The 13,831-nt window shown below is 36.9% G+C and overlaps 1 protein-coding gene across 2 annotated transcripts in view; it reads left to right on the forward strand.

The window, feature by feature from the left end:
• CD2AP (CD2 associated protein) overlaps positions 1-13,831 on the forward strand; it is a 91,053-nt gene that overhangs the window by 18,783 nt on the left and 58,439 nt on the right. Inside the window, exon 2 of one of the 2 annotated variants that reach the window (XM_031434571.2) lies at positions 6,600-6,760. In XM_031434571.2, the coding sequence (XP_031290431.2) occupies positions 6,600-6,760 (161 nt within the window). Of the gene's footprint in view, positions 1-6,599; positions 6,761-7,760; positions 8,179-13,831 lie in introns of those variants that run through there. The other variant, XM_031434572.2, reaches the window with a different exon arrangement.

Consider the following 13,831-nt stretch of genomic DNA (forward strand, 5'->3'; position numbering starts at 1 on the left):
CCCTGTTGATACCTCAATTTTATATTCTGGCCACCAGAGCTATAACTGTGAGAGAATAAGTAAGTTTTATTGTTTTAAATTACCTAATTTGTGATAGTTTGTTATGACAGCCTGGGGAAACTAATGCCTGCAGTGTTCCTACCAGTTTATGACTCCAGTGGTTTCTGCTTGAGATGATCGGGTAGATCTTAGCTGTGACTCTCTGGATATGCCTGTCTATCCATTATCTTGAGGTGGTGGTTTGCCTGTGTCCTCAGTTCTCTGATGCATCCAGGGAAAGTCTTTGATTTTCCATTTGTTTAACTTTTTTCTTATTGTAAGTGTGTGAGCGACAACTTCCAAGCTTCTTCCACGTTGGAGCTGAAACTGCAAGTCAGGATTTTGTTTCTGGGTTTTTTATGTTTTTGGTTTGGCATTTTGATACTCTGTTATTTTAGTGATTAGCACATGCATTTTTAGCTTTTAAAAACCTAATGTTAATTGCTACCTTTATTCTCCTTCTGTATCATGCAGAGACCTTAGAATACTTTAACTCCTGATTTATACAGCTACTGTTATTTTATCTTCCTGCATTTAAAATTTCCTGTTCCTTCACCTCCTCTTTCTTCTTATTATTACTTAGATTTTTTTTTTTGTTGGACTATAACAGTATGTTAGTTTCAGGTGTAGGGCATAATGATTTGATATTTATATATATTGAGATATGATCACAATAAATCTAGTTAACATCCGTCATCATACATAGTTACATATTTTTTTCTCCTGATGAGAACTTTTAAAAGATTTACTCCTTAGCAACTTTGAAATATGTAATATAGTTTTATTAACTATAGTCACCATGCTATACATTACATCCACAGGGATTTATTTACTTTATAACCCAAAATTTTGATTTGCATTTCCTTGATGATTAGCGATGTTGGGTACCTTTTCATGTACCTGTTGACTGTATGTCTTCTTTGGGAAAATGTTTATTCCTATCCTCTATCCATTTTTTTAGTCAGATTGGGTTATTTATTTATTTATTTTTGCCATTAAGTTGTATGAGTTCTTACTAACCCTTTATCAGAGAGATGATTTGCAGATACTTTCTCCCGTTCTGTAGGTTGTCTTTGCACTTTGTAGATGGCTTCCTTTCTGTGCAGAAGATTTAGTTTGATGTAGTTCTGCTTGTTTATTTTTGCTTTTGTTGCCTCTGCTTTTGATGTCAAGTCCAAAAAATCCTCCCCGGGACTGATGCCTTTGTTTTCTTCTAGGAGTTTTATGGTTTCAGGTTTTAAGTCTTTAATCCATTTTGAGTTAATTTGTTCTTTTCAGTGTTTATATACCTATTTATTTACCACTCTTTTGCTTTACTTTCTGCATCTCTTTCTGAATATTAGATGTTTTTTCTTTTTTCTTTTTTTTTTTTGCTCTGCTCAGGGAACACCTTCTGAGTTTCTTTCAGTGTGGTAAACTCCATTTTTTGCTTGTCTTTATTTTTTCTTTTGTTTCAAAGGGTATTTTCTCTGGTGTACACTTCATGATGTGCAGTTATATTCTTTCTGCATTTTGAAGATACGAATCTGCTGTTTCTGGCTTCCATTGTTGCTGCCGAGAAGTCAGCTGCCTATTTAAGTGTTGCTCCTCTAACCCGCTAACCTTTTAAGAATTTGTCTTTTTGAGATACTTCTTTCTCTTTGTCTTTGATATTTGATATTTTGCAATTTTACTATGCTGTTTGCAGATTTCTTTTTGTTTATTCCATTTGGATTTACTCAGACTTCTTGACTCCATGAATTGTTATCTTTTGTTGGTTTGGTCAGTCATAGCTATTAACTTTTCAGATACTTTTAATTTTTACTTTCTGAGACTCCAGTTAAACATGTTAGACCGTCTTAGTATATCTTCTATGTCTCTTACATTCTCATCTATATTTTCTATATTTTTGTTCCTGTTGGCTTTATTTTGGTTAGTTTATTTTTACTTGTCTGTCTTTAGCTAGTTTTCTGCAACTGTATCTAATTAAAAAGTTTAATAACTTTTAAACTCATCCATTGAGTTCCTATTTTTGGTCATTGTCTTTCTCAATTCTAGAATACCCGTGTGGTTCTTTTTCAGTTTGTTTTCTCACTGTCTGCAATATTCAGCTCTGTGTCAGTTTTTCAAGCTGTAGTTTATATGCTTGAACATAGTAAATGCTATTGTTTTAAAGTCTGTATCTGTTACGTCCCATATTCGGAATTCATTGGAATGTTTCTGTTGTTTCCTGTTTCTCTCAGTACTTATTTATGGTGTTTTTTCACTTTGCATGCCTGGTTATGTTTCCTTGTGTCTGGATGTTGTAAATTAAAAAATAGTTCTTGACACAATTTTAGGTCCAGGATATCTTCTAGAGAGAATTCTGGTTACTGCCCTTTTGTTCTGAACTACTTGAATGGTGTGCTGTTTCCTGAGTCATCCACATAGCAAACTGGGCTGCAGAGCGTGGGTGCAGTTATTAGGCTCCTGTCCCAAACTGCGCACGCATGTGGGTTCTCAGAGCTACCACCCTTGACAGTTCCTGGACTCCACTCTCAAACCCTAGAAGGGCAGAGCTGCTGTAAGGGCCGCTTGGCCTCTCTGTCAAGTCTTTAGAATTGGCAGATACCTTCCAGGGCAAAGGTAGCTCCACTGTTGTACTTACCTCTGTGGGCTCCAGTGTTCACCTGATAAAATTACTCTATTTTTAGTAATTTAGTCTCTCTAGTAAGGTGGTTTTTATGTTTCATCCAGCTTTTTTAGTTGTCTTTCCTGAGAGGGTTGGATCAAATTATCTAGTGTCCTGTTTACCTTTTTTGTAATAATTTTCTTGGGTTTTTCTCCACCTCTTCAAAAAAAATTTGTTAAGACATGTTGAAAGACACAAATTTCCAAGTGCTTTTTGTTTTCTTACTCCTTTTTTCATAGCATTCTGTTCTGATTTTATGAACTTTATCACATCTCTTGAGAATAAAAATTTGTGTGTATTTCAATCTTTTTTAATTTTTAAACTTTTAAGTTGTAGAAATGTTTAAGGTCTACTAGAAAGAATTTTTTCCTGACTGATGCCAATCTCCTGAATATTTTAGTATTTTCTACAAACCAGGATTTCTCCTGGTTAATCACAATTCAACTGTAAAATTTAAGAAATTAACATTTATTTACATATGTATGGACTCATGGTTCCTTAATTATTCAATGGGGTATATTCTGTTACTGTCATTATTTGATATTTATTTTACTTATTTTGATATTATTTATTGTTTTGATTTGGCCAGTAGGAGCCTTTTTGATATCACTTCTCTGTGTCCTTTGGCATCACCTTATCTTTCTTCGAGAACTTCCTTGGTTTCTGGCACAACACCGTGCGTGTTCTAGCCTTATGCTTGCACTTGTCCTGCCTTAGTCCTGGAATTGCCTGTCTTCCTGAGGATTCCTGTTTCCTTTCACTAGAAAGTGGTATTTATAAGATCTCTGCTTTAGGTTTGCTCGTTGCCGTTGGGTGTTGCAGATTCAGGCCCTTTCAGTGAACAGAGCTTGTGTGTGTGTGTCTTTCTGTGTCTCTGTGTCGAAAACCATAATGATACTTCTCATGCCCATTTAACATCATAGGATTGAATGAAGTCTTTTCCCTTTATGTAACTCCCTTCCTTTTGTAGAGAAACATGGCTTCCATTGTCCTTAGTATATTTACTTATTTGATCAGTCCCCATGGATGTAATGGGTCTTCCATCTCAGCTGTCACTCCGCACCCTTGTGTGGTCACCCTCTTCTCCTTGTGGGCTTTTAGTCCCCATTCTAAGTTGCCTCCACCCTCCCACATCTCTACGTGTAAATCTGCCCCTATCTCCAACACCATTTGGCCTCTGATGATCCTCACTAAGCTACCCATCAGTTTGGGTGCCCTCTCTGCTGTGACTGGCTCTGGCACACTGCGTCATGTCTCCTCTGCAGGGATGCTGCCCTCACCTTGCCTTAGGTTCTGATAACCTGCCCTAAGGAAGCCTCCATAGGTGATGCTCTTCTCACCCTGCTCTGGCTCTCATAGCTTCACTACCACCCCACCCTAGCTCTGGATACCTGCATCTGCTTTCCGCTTTCTGGTCCCTGTCTTCTCACACTGGGCTCCTTCCCTACCTAGGTCTCCCCTCCCCTCCCCTGTGCTTTTCTACACCTAATGACTTTAGGACTGTATTGTTCTGGAATGGGCGAGATAAGTGTATGTTTCATCTAGGAGGATTTTTTCAATTTATCATGGTCTTTTATGATTAACTATTGTCTACTTACTGTTCATATTTATGAATAAATCATGAATAAGAAGCCAATTGGGAACCCTGTTTATTTGGGTAGGAGTGAAGTTTTATTTTAGAATTAGTCAGTTGGATGCTGCCCATTGCTCTGGAGACTTCTAAATTCTGGAAATCAGTAGTCATTTTTCTAAGAAACCATCACTCATCCATAGTAGCTATACTGGTTTCCCCAAACGTGTGTGTGTGTGTGTGTGTGTGTGTGTGTTTGAGATTAACCCTTTAGTTTTTCACCTTAGGGGAAAAATACCGGCCTATTAGCCTTATTGTCTGAGAGCTATTGTAGTTGATAATGGGTGTCACCTCCTCCACAGAGAGATTAATTTCCCTATTTTCAGTTCTGCGTTTCCCATAAGCCCTTCTTTTCTGAATTCCTAGCCTTTTCCGGGGTTCTGCATAGCAGTTTGATATCGGTTATAGTTTCCGTTAAGTTCTCTGGGCTTCCTCTCCCTGGCTTTATCACTCATGGGTCCATTTTCATAAATTTTAAAAATTTCCTGCTAGTTCACTTCTCAGATTGGGATATTTTCAGCTGAAAATACAGATCCTCTCTTTAATTTACTTAAAAGTTTAGGAAAAAATACTTCTATAACAAGAAATCTCAAAGGTATTGGAGTTCTGGGCTTGGTTAACGTAGTTTGATTAATCTTGTGAAGATCCAGGCTCTTTTCATCTTCTTTTCTATCCTGATCATATCTGCTGTTTTTCTTGTCTCAAATAGTTGTAGCAGTTTTGGCCATTACATTCTCGGTGAAGAGCATCCAAGGTCTGTAAAAGGACGTTCCTTTTTTGTGTTTTCTTATAAGGTCAAATAAAATCTTCTCAGAACCCCTGCTTACATCGTATTAGTCAGAATCCATCCATCACATGTGTATTTGAAAGCCAGTCTGAGTTTGTGTGTGTGTGTGTGAGAGAATGTGAATGGAATAACTATAAATCAACTATTTTTATTCCTTTGCCCCTTTGACCAGCAGGCTTATGTATCCTGGGACCTACTCAATCAGTCTGCATTTAAGCAAAATTCCCCAAGTCACAAGACGACTTTTGCAGGTCAACAGAATGCCTTGATTTTACTAGTATTTGAGAAGTACTTGTCTAGAATAATTAAGAATTAACCCCCTGGGACTGAAAGCAGACTCACTTGTAAAAGTACAGAGTCTCAAAACACCTGAACAAAGTCAAGGTTCAGTGAGAAAGGAGGAAGGAGGAGGAGTTAGTGTGGGAATGGCTGTTGGTCGGGCAGCCAACAGTGTCTCCCCACAGTCCCATTTCTTTTTTGGGGTTGTAGTTGTGTGTGTGTGTGTGTGTTCTATTTTTTTCTTACCATTCATACAGGAGGAAGAAAAGATGAATAGAGGTGTGGCTAGTCTGCCATCTTGATTAGGAACTCTCTAGTGCTTTTCTTTCATTGAGTCCTGTACAGTGTTCATGTTGTGCATGTGTGATGTCCTGTGACCTAAAATCTTAGACTTAAAGGAGGTGGAACAGATACTTAGCAGTCTTCATTTCAGGATGTACTCAGTTTCTGTTGTCAAACTTAGCAGCTTAAAACAAGGTATGTTTATTATATCACAGTTTTTGTGATGCAGCATTCTGGGCATGGCTGAGTCCTCTGCAAGGCTGCAGTGAAGGTGTTGATGAGGGTGGGGTTGTCAACTAGGGTAAGATCTGCTTCCAAGCGCTTGTGGGTGTTGGCATCATTCAGTTCCCTGTGGGCTGCCGGACTGTGAGCCTCAGTTTTTCCTGGCTGTGAGCCAGAGACCTCCTCAGTTGCTTGCGTGTGGCCCTATCCACAGGCCAGCTCACAAAAAAGCGGCTTGCAACTTCAAAGCCAGCAAGTGACAGTTTCTTAGCAAGATGGACATTAAAATCTTACATAGTCAATACAATCCATCATCTTTGTCATATTCTGTTGGTTAGAAGTCAGGCATAGGCCATGCTTACACTTGAGAGAGAGAATTAGACAAGGACGTGAATATTAAGATATGGGGATCATGGGAACCACCTTAGAGTTTGTCACAAAGAATGTATAGCTGACTGGCAGAATAACCGATCACATGAATTATATGTTGTGTTGAGGGCTCTGCTTAAAGCTGGTACTGTGCATTATACTCAGGCAATCAGGAAATTTGCTGATGTAGCCAAATGTTTAAAATTGAGGTAAGCTTTGGTGATGTCTTTGTAATATTAATTATTGTTGCTAAACAGCTTCCTTAGTTTTAAGTTTATTAATATGGTCGGTACTGTTTTGTGAATTAAGTTTTAGATATTTGTTTCTTTTTCCTTTTTTAGTTGACTATATTGTGGAGTATGACTATGATGCTGTGCACGATGATGAGTTAACTATTCGAGTTGGGGAAGTCATCAGGAATGTGAGAAAACTGCAGGAGGAAGGATGGCTAGAAGGAGAACTAAATGGCAGAAGGGGAATGTTTCCTGATAATTTTGCTAAGGTAAGCATTCTCAGTTAAATTCCTAGCTGTTGCTTCATAGGATTTAACCTTAAAGAAATATATTAACATATTTTTTTTTAAAACTAAAGAGCTGTAGATAAATTTTTACTCTGCAGAACTGAAAAAACTAGAGACCCAAGTACTGCTGTAATGAATGTCATGGTTGCTTGGCGTCCTGGTGGATAATAAAATGGTGGGTGTACGTGTGTTTGTACATGTGCGTGTGTATTTGACCACCTGTCTACCCTTTGAGTAGCTCTTGGTAATTCACAGAGTTTTGCTCTTTGTCCTTTGTCTTTCTTCTGCTTAGATGTCCTTTATCTTTCATCAGTACTTTCTGCGACTTGTCTAAGTACAGCTTGGGAGTAGAGAATGTTTAAAGATACTCTTCTGTGTTTTCGTTGGTTTTGATGTTTTGATTTTCAGTCTAAGAGTTTCATCAATCTTGCTTTCTTTTTTATATCAGCTAAGACACTGATACTGAATCTCAAAGTTTACACTAACAAATCAGACACTTGACTCTCTACTTTAGTCCAAAACATTAAAGCTGAGAATGTAGAAAAATCTGATAAACTAACATACTTCTTTTCAATTTTGGCTTAGTTCTTTAACATTACAAATCCGTGAGGAAAGAGTAGAGTATTCAGTACTTTTTCTTAGGGAAAAATACATCCCCTCTTTCCACAAGGCAATCTAGATGGTGATGCATTTTAGTAGAGATTGCAGTGCACATTTTAACAGTCTGAAAACTCACAGTATAGAAGTTTCTCCTTTTAGAAGTGGTGTAGGAATAGCTGTTTTTCCTTAAGCTGTGATTATAAAGCCAGTGCTTGGAAAAATGTAATATTAATTACCTTTAACAAAAGATTAGATTAGCATTTAGTAAAAGATTGATAAGCATAGTTGATACCCTTTATTTTAAGTTATGCCTTCTGAAGATTAAAATAAGCATGAGGGTAGCTCAGAGTGCAGTTGAGTAGCTGTAGGCGTTTAATAACTGTTAGCGGCCTCATTCACTGACGCGTGTCGTATGTGGTAGGGGCATAGTCTGATCCACCTGAGCGTGTCAGAGGAAGCTGGGGAGGAGGATGGGAGGAGCATTACTACTGAAGGCACATTTGGTAGTTTTACCAGTATTGAAGCCTGAGGGTTATGGAGAAAGCAGAGAAGTATCAGTGAAAGAAGTTAACCAAAAGAGGTTAAAAGAAATATTTTTATTAGTCGAACGTGACGAGTGTTAGCAGGACGGTTTTGTGGTGGGGGTGCTGCTCTTCGAGTTTTGAAGCAGCTTTCTTGTGAGCTTCATACCGATCCTAGAGGTGCTACAGGTTATTACATATCTGTTATTGCTACAGTGTTTTCACTCTGAGGCTTTAAAAAGTAAGTGGATATGTTTACAGAAGATGTCTCAGGTGGTGGTAAGTGAATTGCTTTTCCTTATATTTTAAGATTTAAAGTGGAATTTTGGTCCCCTTTGAAGAGTGCTCAGAGCTTGATAAAGTGTTTGAGACTTTTTGATGTAATAAGGAACAAAGAAACAAAAGTTACTCATGCTTAAGCTGATAAGTGAATAAAAATCATTTGGTTTTTTTTTTTGTTTTGACCTACATTTCTAGCAAAATTTTTTTCCTGTTGAGAAAAGAAGACTGAAATCACTGCATCACCTTTTTTCTTAAATATTAGGCAGTTCAACAATTTATCTTGTATTCAAAAATGTTTTTCATATTATTATTTCTAGAATTTGTAGGTTAAATGACTAAGTAGACATTAGATCTTTAAATTTATTTAATATCTTTTTAAAAGCTACTTTAAAAAAAGTATGGGGAATAAGATGATGATAAGATTGCTGCTTTGGAAGGGTCTCAGTGATTTTTTTTTTTTTGAATATCAAATTCTCATTTAGTTTTAAAATCTTATTCCACTATTTCCTTAGGAAGAATTATTATTTGAATGAAGGAAATGATAGTTTGATTTTATGTGACCTTTATTATTTTTTATTCCTTACTTTATGAAAACTACTCGTTTGTTTAGATAAACCTCAGTGGTGTTTTCAAGTGTTTGAAGACATATTGGTGACTCACAGAACAGTTCAGGAAGCTAACTTTATATCAGAAGAATGTTTGGAGTTGGATTTACTTTCGTTAATTGGAAACATGTTAGAGGAGGAACAAATGCTGATGTCAGAATATTAAATGGAAGATAACTTTACTTATTGGGAATTAAAACAAAACCAGTATATGAAATGTCAGAGTTGTCTCTAGTTATTTATGGTACCTCCCAGTCCTTTTTTTGTTATACACCATGAAACATGAACTATGCTTTACACGCTGATTAAGAGCAATTTGTTCTGAGGTTTGGGTTATTTTTGATGCACTTTGAATCCCTTGTAGACTGTATGGACTGAGTTAGAGAAACAACTCAATACAGGTAATGCTAGAAAAGACGTGTGAGGACTTAGATTTAGTGTGTGCTTGCACAGCTGAGACCTTTCTCTAGATGCCCTAAGACAATTTGTGGGCACAGCAGTTTTTTTATTAAAAAAAAAATTAGTGAAGTAATACATGTTTAAACAAAATTCAAACAATGTAGAAAATACCTACTGTGAAAAGTACATTTCTTTCCTTGTAACTCTTTCCTCATGTCCTTCCACTTTTAGACAGTTTTCTATAGAAAATGTTTTAAACTGAATTATTTGTACCCTCCCCTCCTTTTACATCCGATTTTTCACACCACAAATTTAAATTCAAGACATTGTTATGTAAATCATGTTCGTGTTTACCCGGGACTTACCTGGAAAGTTAAACTCTAATTTTTGCCCTTAGGAGTTAATACGTTTATTCCTGCTAAGGTATTTCAAGTTGTAGAAATAATTTAAAGCAGGAGTGTCAGAACCTAGATTTATGGGGCATCTCCTGGTTTTGCTCTTTGGACCAGGACTCATTACCTGCTTGTCAGTGACCTCAAGGAGTCCAGCAGCTTTGAGAGAAGGGTCTCTATGTAGGCCTAATGTCTTTTGAGTCATAGATACACTGCAGATCTTATCCTAAAACCCTTTTTATCCTTGGGTGGAAAGCTAAAACAACATATTTGAATTAGCAAAACTAGTATGAAAAAGTGTGACCATCATAATCTACTGGGGCAGTTTCAGTCCATTTCGATAAGTGTGATAAGTCTGAAAGAATATTGGTAAGAAGAGTTCTTTCTTCAGTGCTTTTCCCACTCTGCTTCGCTTGGCTCTTGTTAACATTCTTGTATGAGAAAAAGGAGAGGAGCAGGATGCCATTGACAATGAATGTACATAACCCCCCCCCCCCCCCACACACACACCTTTCCTACGTTCGCCTTTTCCAGATTGGGGAGGAGCTGTGAAAATAGCGAGGCCCTTTGTTAAACTTGGAGACACAGCAGTCATGTGGAGAATAGCATATTTAGGGAAAGAGAGTAAGTTGAGAAACTGTCACAGTGGCCCCGGTGTGCTATATCTGTCATTGTTGTTTTCCTTGACGGTTCTGATACGTGGCACTCAGGGAGGTACGAGCTGATTTCATATCACGGAGACTTTCTCCTGTTGGTCGTTTTGTTTTTGTTTGGACTTAAGGTTTTTTTTTTTTTTTTGGATGTCCATTTAATTTAATCATAATGAAAAAAGAAAAAGAAAATCTAATGCCTTAAGGTAGTTCTTTCTGGATCATACCTTATATGCTGTCACTTATATTCCAGAAAACAAAATGAAAACTTTAGGAATGAGGTAAACCACTTTGTTACGTTGGAAACCTATTCTTTTAAGTATGGGTCTAATGTTGACTCAGTCAAAGGTCAAACAGTGGATGTACATCAAATAAACATTCAATCCTGCTTATTTTTCTTATTCTTTAGTAATATCACTCTTCCACATTGTCTGATTTATGCTTCTGTAAAGGTGGAGGTACTCGTTTTATATAATGCTGTTGGAAATCCCGAATGTTAACTTAAAAATAATTAAGTCTAGTCCCCCTCTTATCCATGGCTTTGCTTTCTGAAGCTTCAGCTAGAAAGCTGTAGTCTGAAAATATTAAACAGAAAATTCCAGAAGTAAACAATTCGTAAGTCTTAAGTCGCATGCCATTACGTCTGGGATGTGAATCACCCTCTGTCCAGCCTGTCCCACCTGTTAGTCACCTAGTAGCTGTCTTGGTTATCAGATCAACTGTCACGGTGTCACAGCACCTGTGTTGAAGTAACCCTTATTTTACTTAATAACGGCTGCTGAGCCCAAGAGTTGTGACACTGACAATACAGAAATGCCAGCAAAAGCTGTAAAGTGCTTCCTTTAAGTGAAAAGATGAAAGCTCTTGACTTAATAAGGAAAGAAAAAAAAATCATATGAAGTTGCAAAGATCTGTGCATGGTAAGAATGAATCTCCTGTGAAATTGTGAAGAAGAAAAATATTCATACTAGTTTTGCTGTCTCACCTCAAACAGGAACAGTTACGGCCACGGTGTGTGTGATAAGTGCTTGTTAAGATGGAAGAGGCACTGTATTTGTAAGAGATTTTAAAAGAGAGAGACCACATGCACATAACTTTTACCAGAGTAAATTGTTATAATTTTCTATTATCAGTACTGTGTCTAATTTATAAGTTAAACTTTATCATAGGTGTATATATATTTAGGAAAAAACACAGTGTATGTAAGGCTCAGTGCAGTCCATGGTTCCAGGCATCCCCTGGAGGTCTTAGGACCCTGTGGATAAGGACGGACTACTGTATTCCTCAGATTTAATTAGCATGAGCAAAACTGTAACTCTGTTTAGGGATTTGGTGATTAGATACCTGTCTCTCTTACTTGAGAAGTAAAAAGAAACACTTGCCTTCTAATCTGGGTTTTCTTATTCTTTGCAACCTTTGATTCCATGACGTAGAGAAGTTAATTGCTTTCTGTTTTCAGGCCATGGTCCTTTACTGGTCATGCTCAGATAACCAAGTTGTAAAATAGATAATATTTCAACATGAAGGAGTGGTTTGTGAATTTTGTTGATTAACCTTTTAAGTTCCCTGTTTATGGTTAGTGTGATCAGAATGAAGTATCTTTGATTACCTTAATAGATAAAGAATATAACTATACCGTCTCCAGCCAGCCTTTTTAAGGCTACCCCTCATTTGCTTATATTTTTCATCTTTTCCTTTAATTTGCTACTTCCTATTACTTATCTGTGAAACTAAACGAATGTATAGTACATTCTTGTCTATATAGAAATTATCCGCATTGTATTTTTTTTCTTGGCCAGTTTGGTGTTGACATTACCTGTTGTGTAGGAGGCTTCCCTCTTTTGTAGAGCGAGATTCAGCTTTTCTGAGTTTGCTTTGCCAACACATGGCACTCTCAAGTGAGGACTCCTCTTTTTACTGGCTCTCCTGGAGTCATTTTCAGAGTAAGAATAGAAGCAAAGTTTGTAGAAAGAGATGTTGCAATGTTAATTTGTATTTGATTTACTGGCTGATTAGGTAAAAGGAAGTAAAGTGCAGACTGGAAGCCTTACTAAGATTTATAGGTACTCAGTAAAATTGCTATTAAAGATGAATGATTGTGAAAGAGTGATTTGGGGGTACCGTGTGTCCAGGAATTAGGGAAGAGAGTAGATTGGTGTGTGTGTGTGTGTGAGAGAGAGAGAGAAAGAGTGTGTGTGTGTGTCTGTGTGTGTATCTGGTGGTAGCAGATTGTAGCAGGAGGAGATTTCACAGGTGGAGGAGGTGGAGCCTATCTCAGAGTTGACCTTATTTATAACTTTGCTTAGAGCCTAAAGTCACTTGAAACTTTTGATAACATTTTAGTTGGCATTATGTGTTTGGAAGGCTGTAAACCTGAGTTTTCCCTATTCAGTGTAGACTGTATATATTTTTATTGTGCTTCCCCCTCTTTTTTTGTGCGTCTTTTGTTCTCAGAAGATTAATGATGTCCAATATTCATGGATTTGATTATGTCTCAGCAAATATTGAAGGTCTGGAAAATGTTTCTAGATCTTGAGCAATATATTGTAAATTTTTTTTTTTGGAAACGAGAGACACTGTCCTTGTCTTAATTAATATGTTGTACTTATTCATGTGGTTAATTTTTGTTAAAAGATAACACAAATATCTAGTTATTTAGCTAGCGAACAGGATAGAACCAGGCTTTGTACTCATGTGACCTGGTTCCTGAACCTGTACTCTTAATCACATTTGGTCAAATTGGAGTTACTTTCCTAGAGGAACAAGATTTGAATGTCAAGCCAAGTTCTTGGTCTCCTGCACCACAGAAAGCAGCAGTAAGAGATAAGACTTTTGTTCTTTTTGAAATGTAGGTAGCACATGGGATGTTCAGGAGAATCCGAAATGAGTGCTCTCTGGCGTGTTGAGGTTGTAACTACCAGTTTTTACATAGATTTTCATATTTTTATTAGTTTGAGAAATATTTAGTGCAGTCTGAAAGCTGAGGTGTTCATGTGTTACGTCATGTATTATTAATAGCAAATTGAAGTATTTTTCCTGAGGTACATTACCAGTAAAAATGAAGCAGTCTACATTGTGAAAGATTTTGTGTCTTCTGTGTGTTCTGTACTTTAATAAGTTTTCACCAATGTAACAGTCTTCCCAAAGTGCAAAACTTTTTTTCTGTTTGCAAAATGATACACATTGTTAAACAAAAAAAGCAAGCATTAAACACTCTGAACAGTACAAAGAAGTCAAAATAATCTGAAATCCTACCGGTTACACAGTGCGTAGTTAACATTGCATTAGACGTAAACACCCGGAGATGCAGATTCCTTGTTAACTTTCTGTGTGAAAAATATCTCTGGTTAGTGATTGGCTTCTTTTACATGGTTGCTTTTAATGAAAAGAAGCTGTTAATTTTAATATCAAATGTGTGAAGTAGGAATCCAGTTTTATTCCCTACTCCCTAAATGCAAAATGTTAGTTTTACAAGCATCATGTAAGATTCGGTTTTTCCCCCTCACTTTTTGCCTGTTATAAATCAGGTTTGACTGTTATGGACCCTCTATTTTCTTTCACTTATCAATATATCTGTTTTTATGCCAGTACACACTGATTATAG

This window comes from Camelus dromedarius, chromosome 19 (assembly GCF_036321535.1).
Source record: "Camelus dromedarius isolate mCamDro1 chromosome 19, mCamDro1.pat, whole genome shotgun sequence".
In the NCBI taxonomy this organism is placed as follows: domain Eukaryota; kingdom Metazoa; phylum Chordata; class Mammalia; order Artiodactyla; family Camelidae; genus Camelus; species Camelus dromedarius.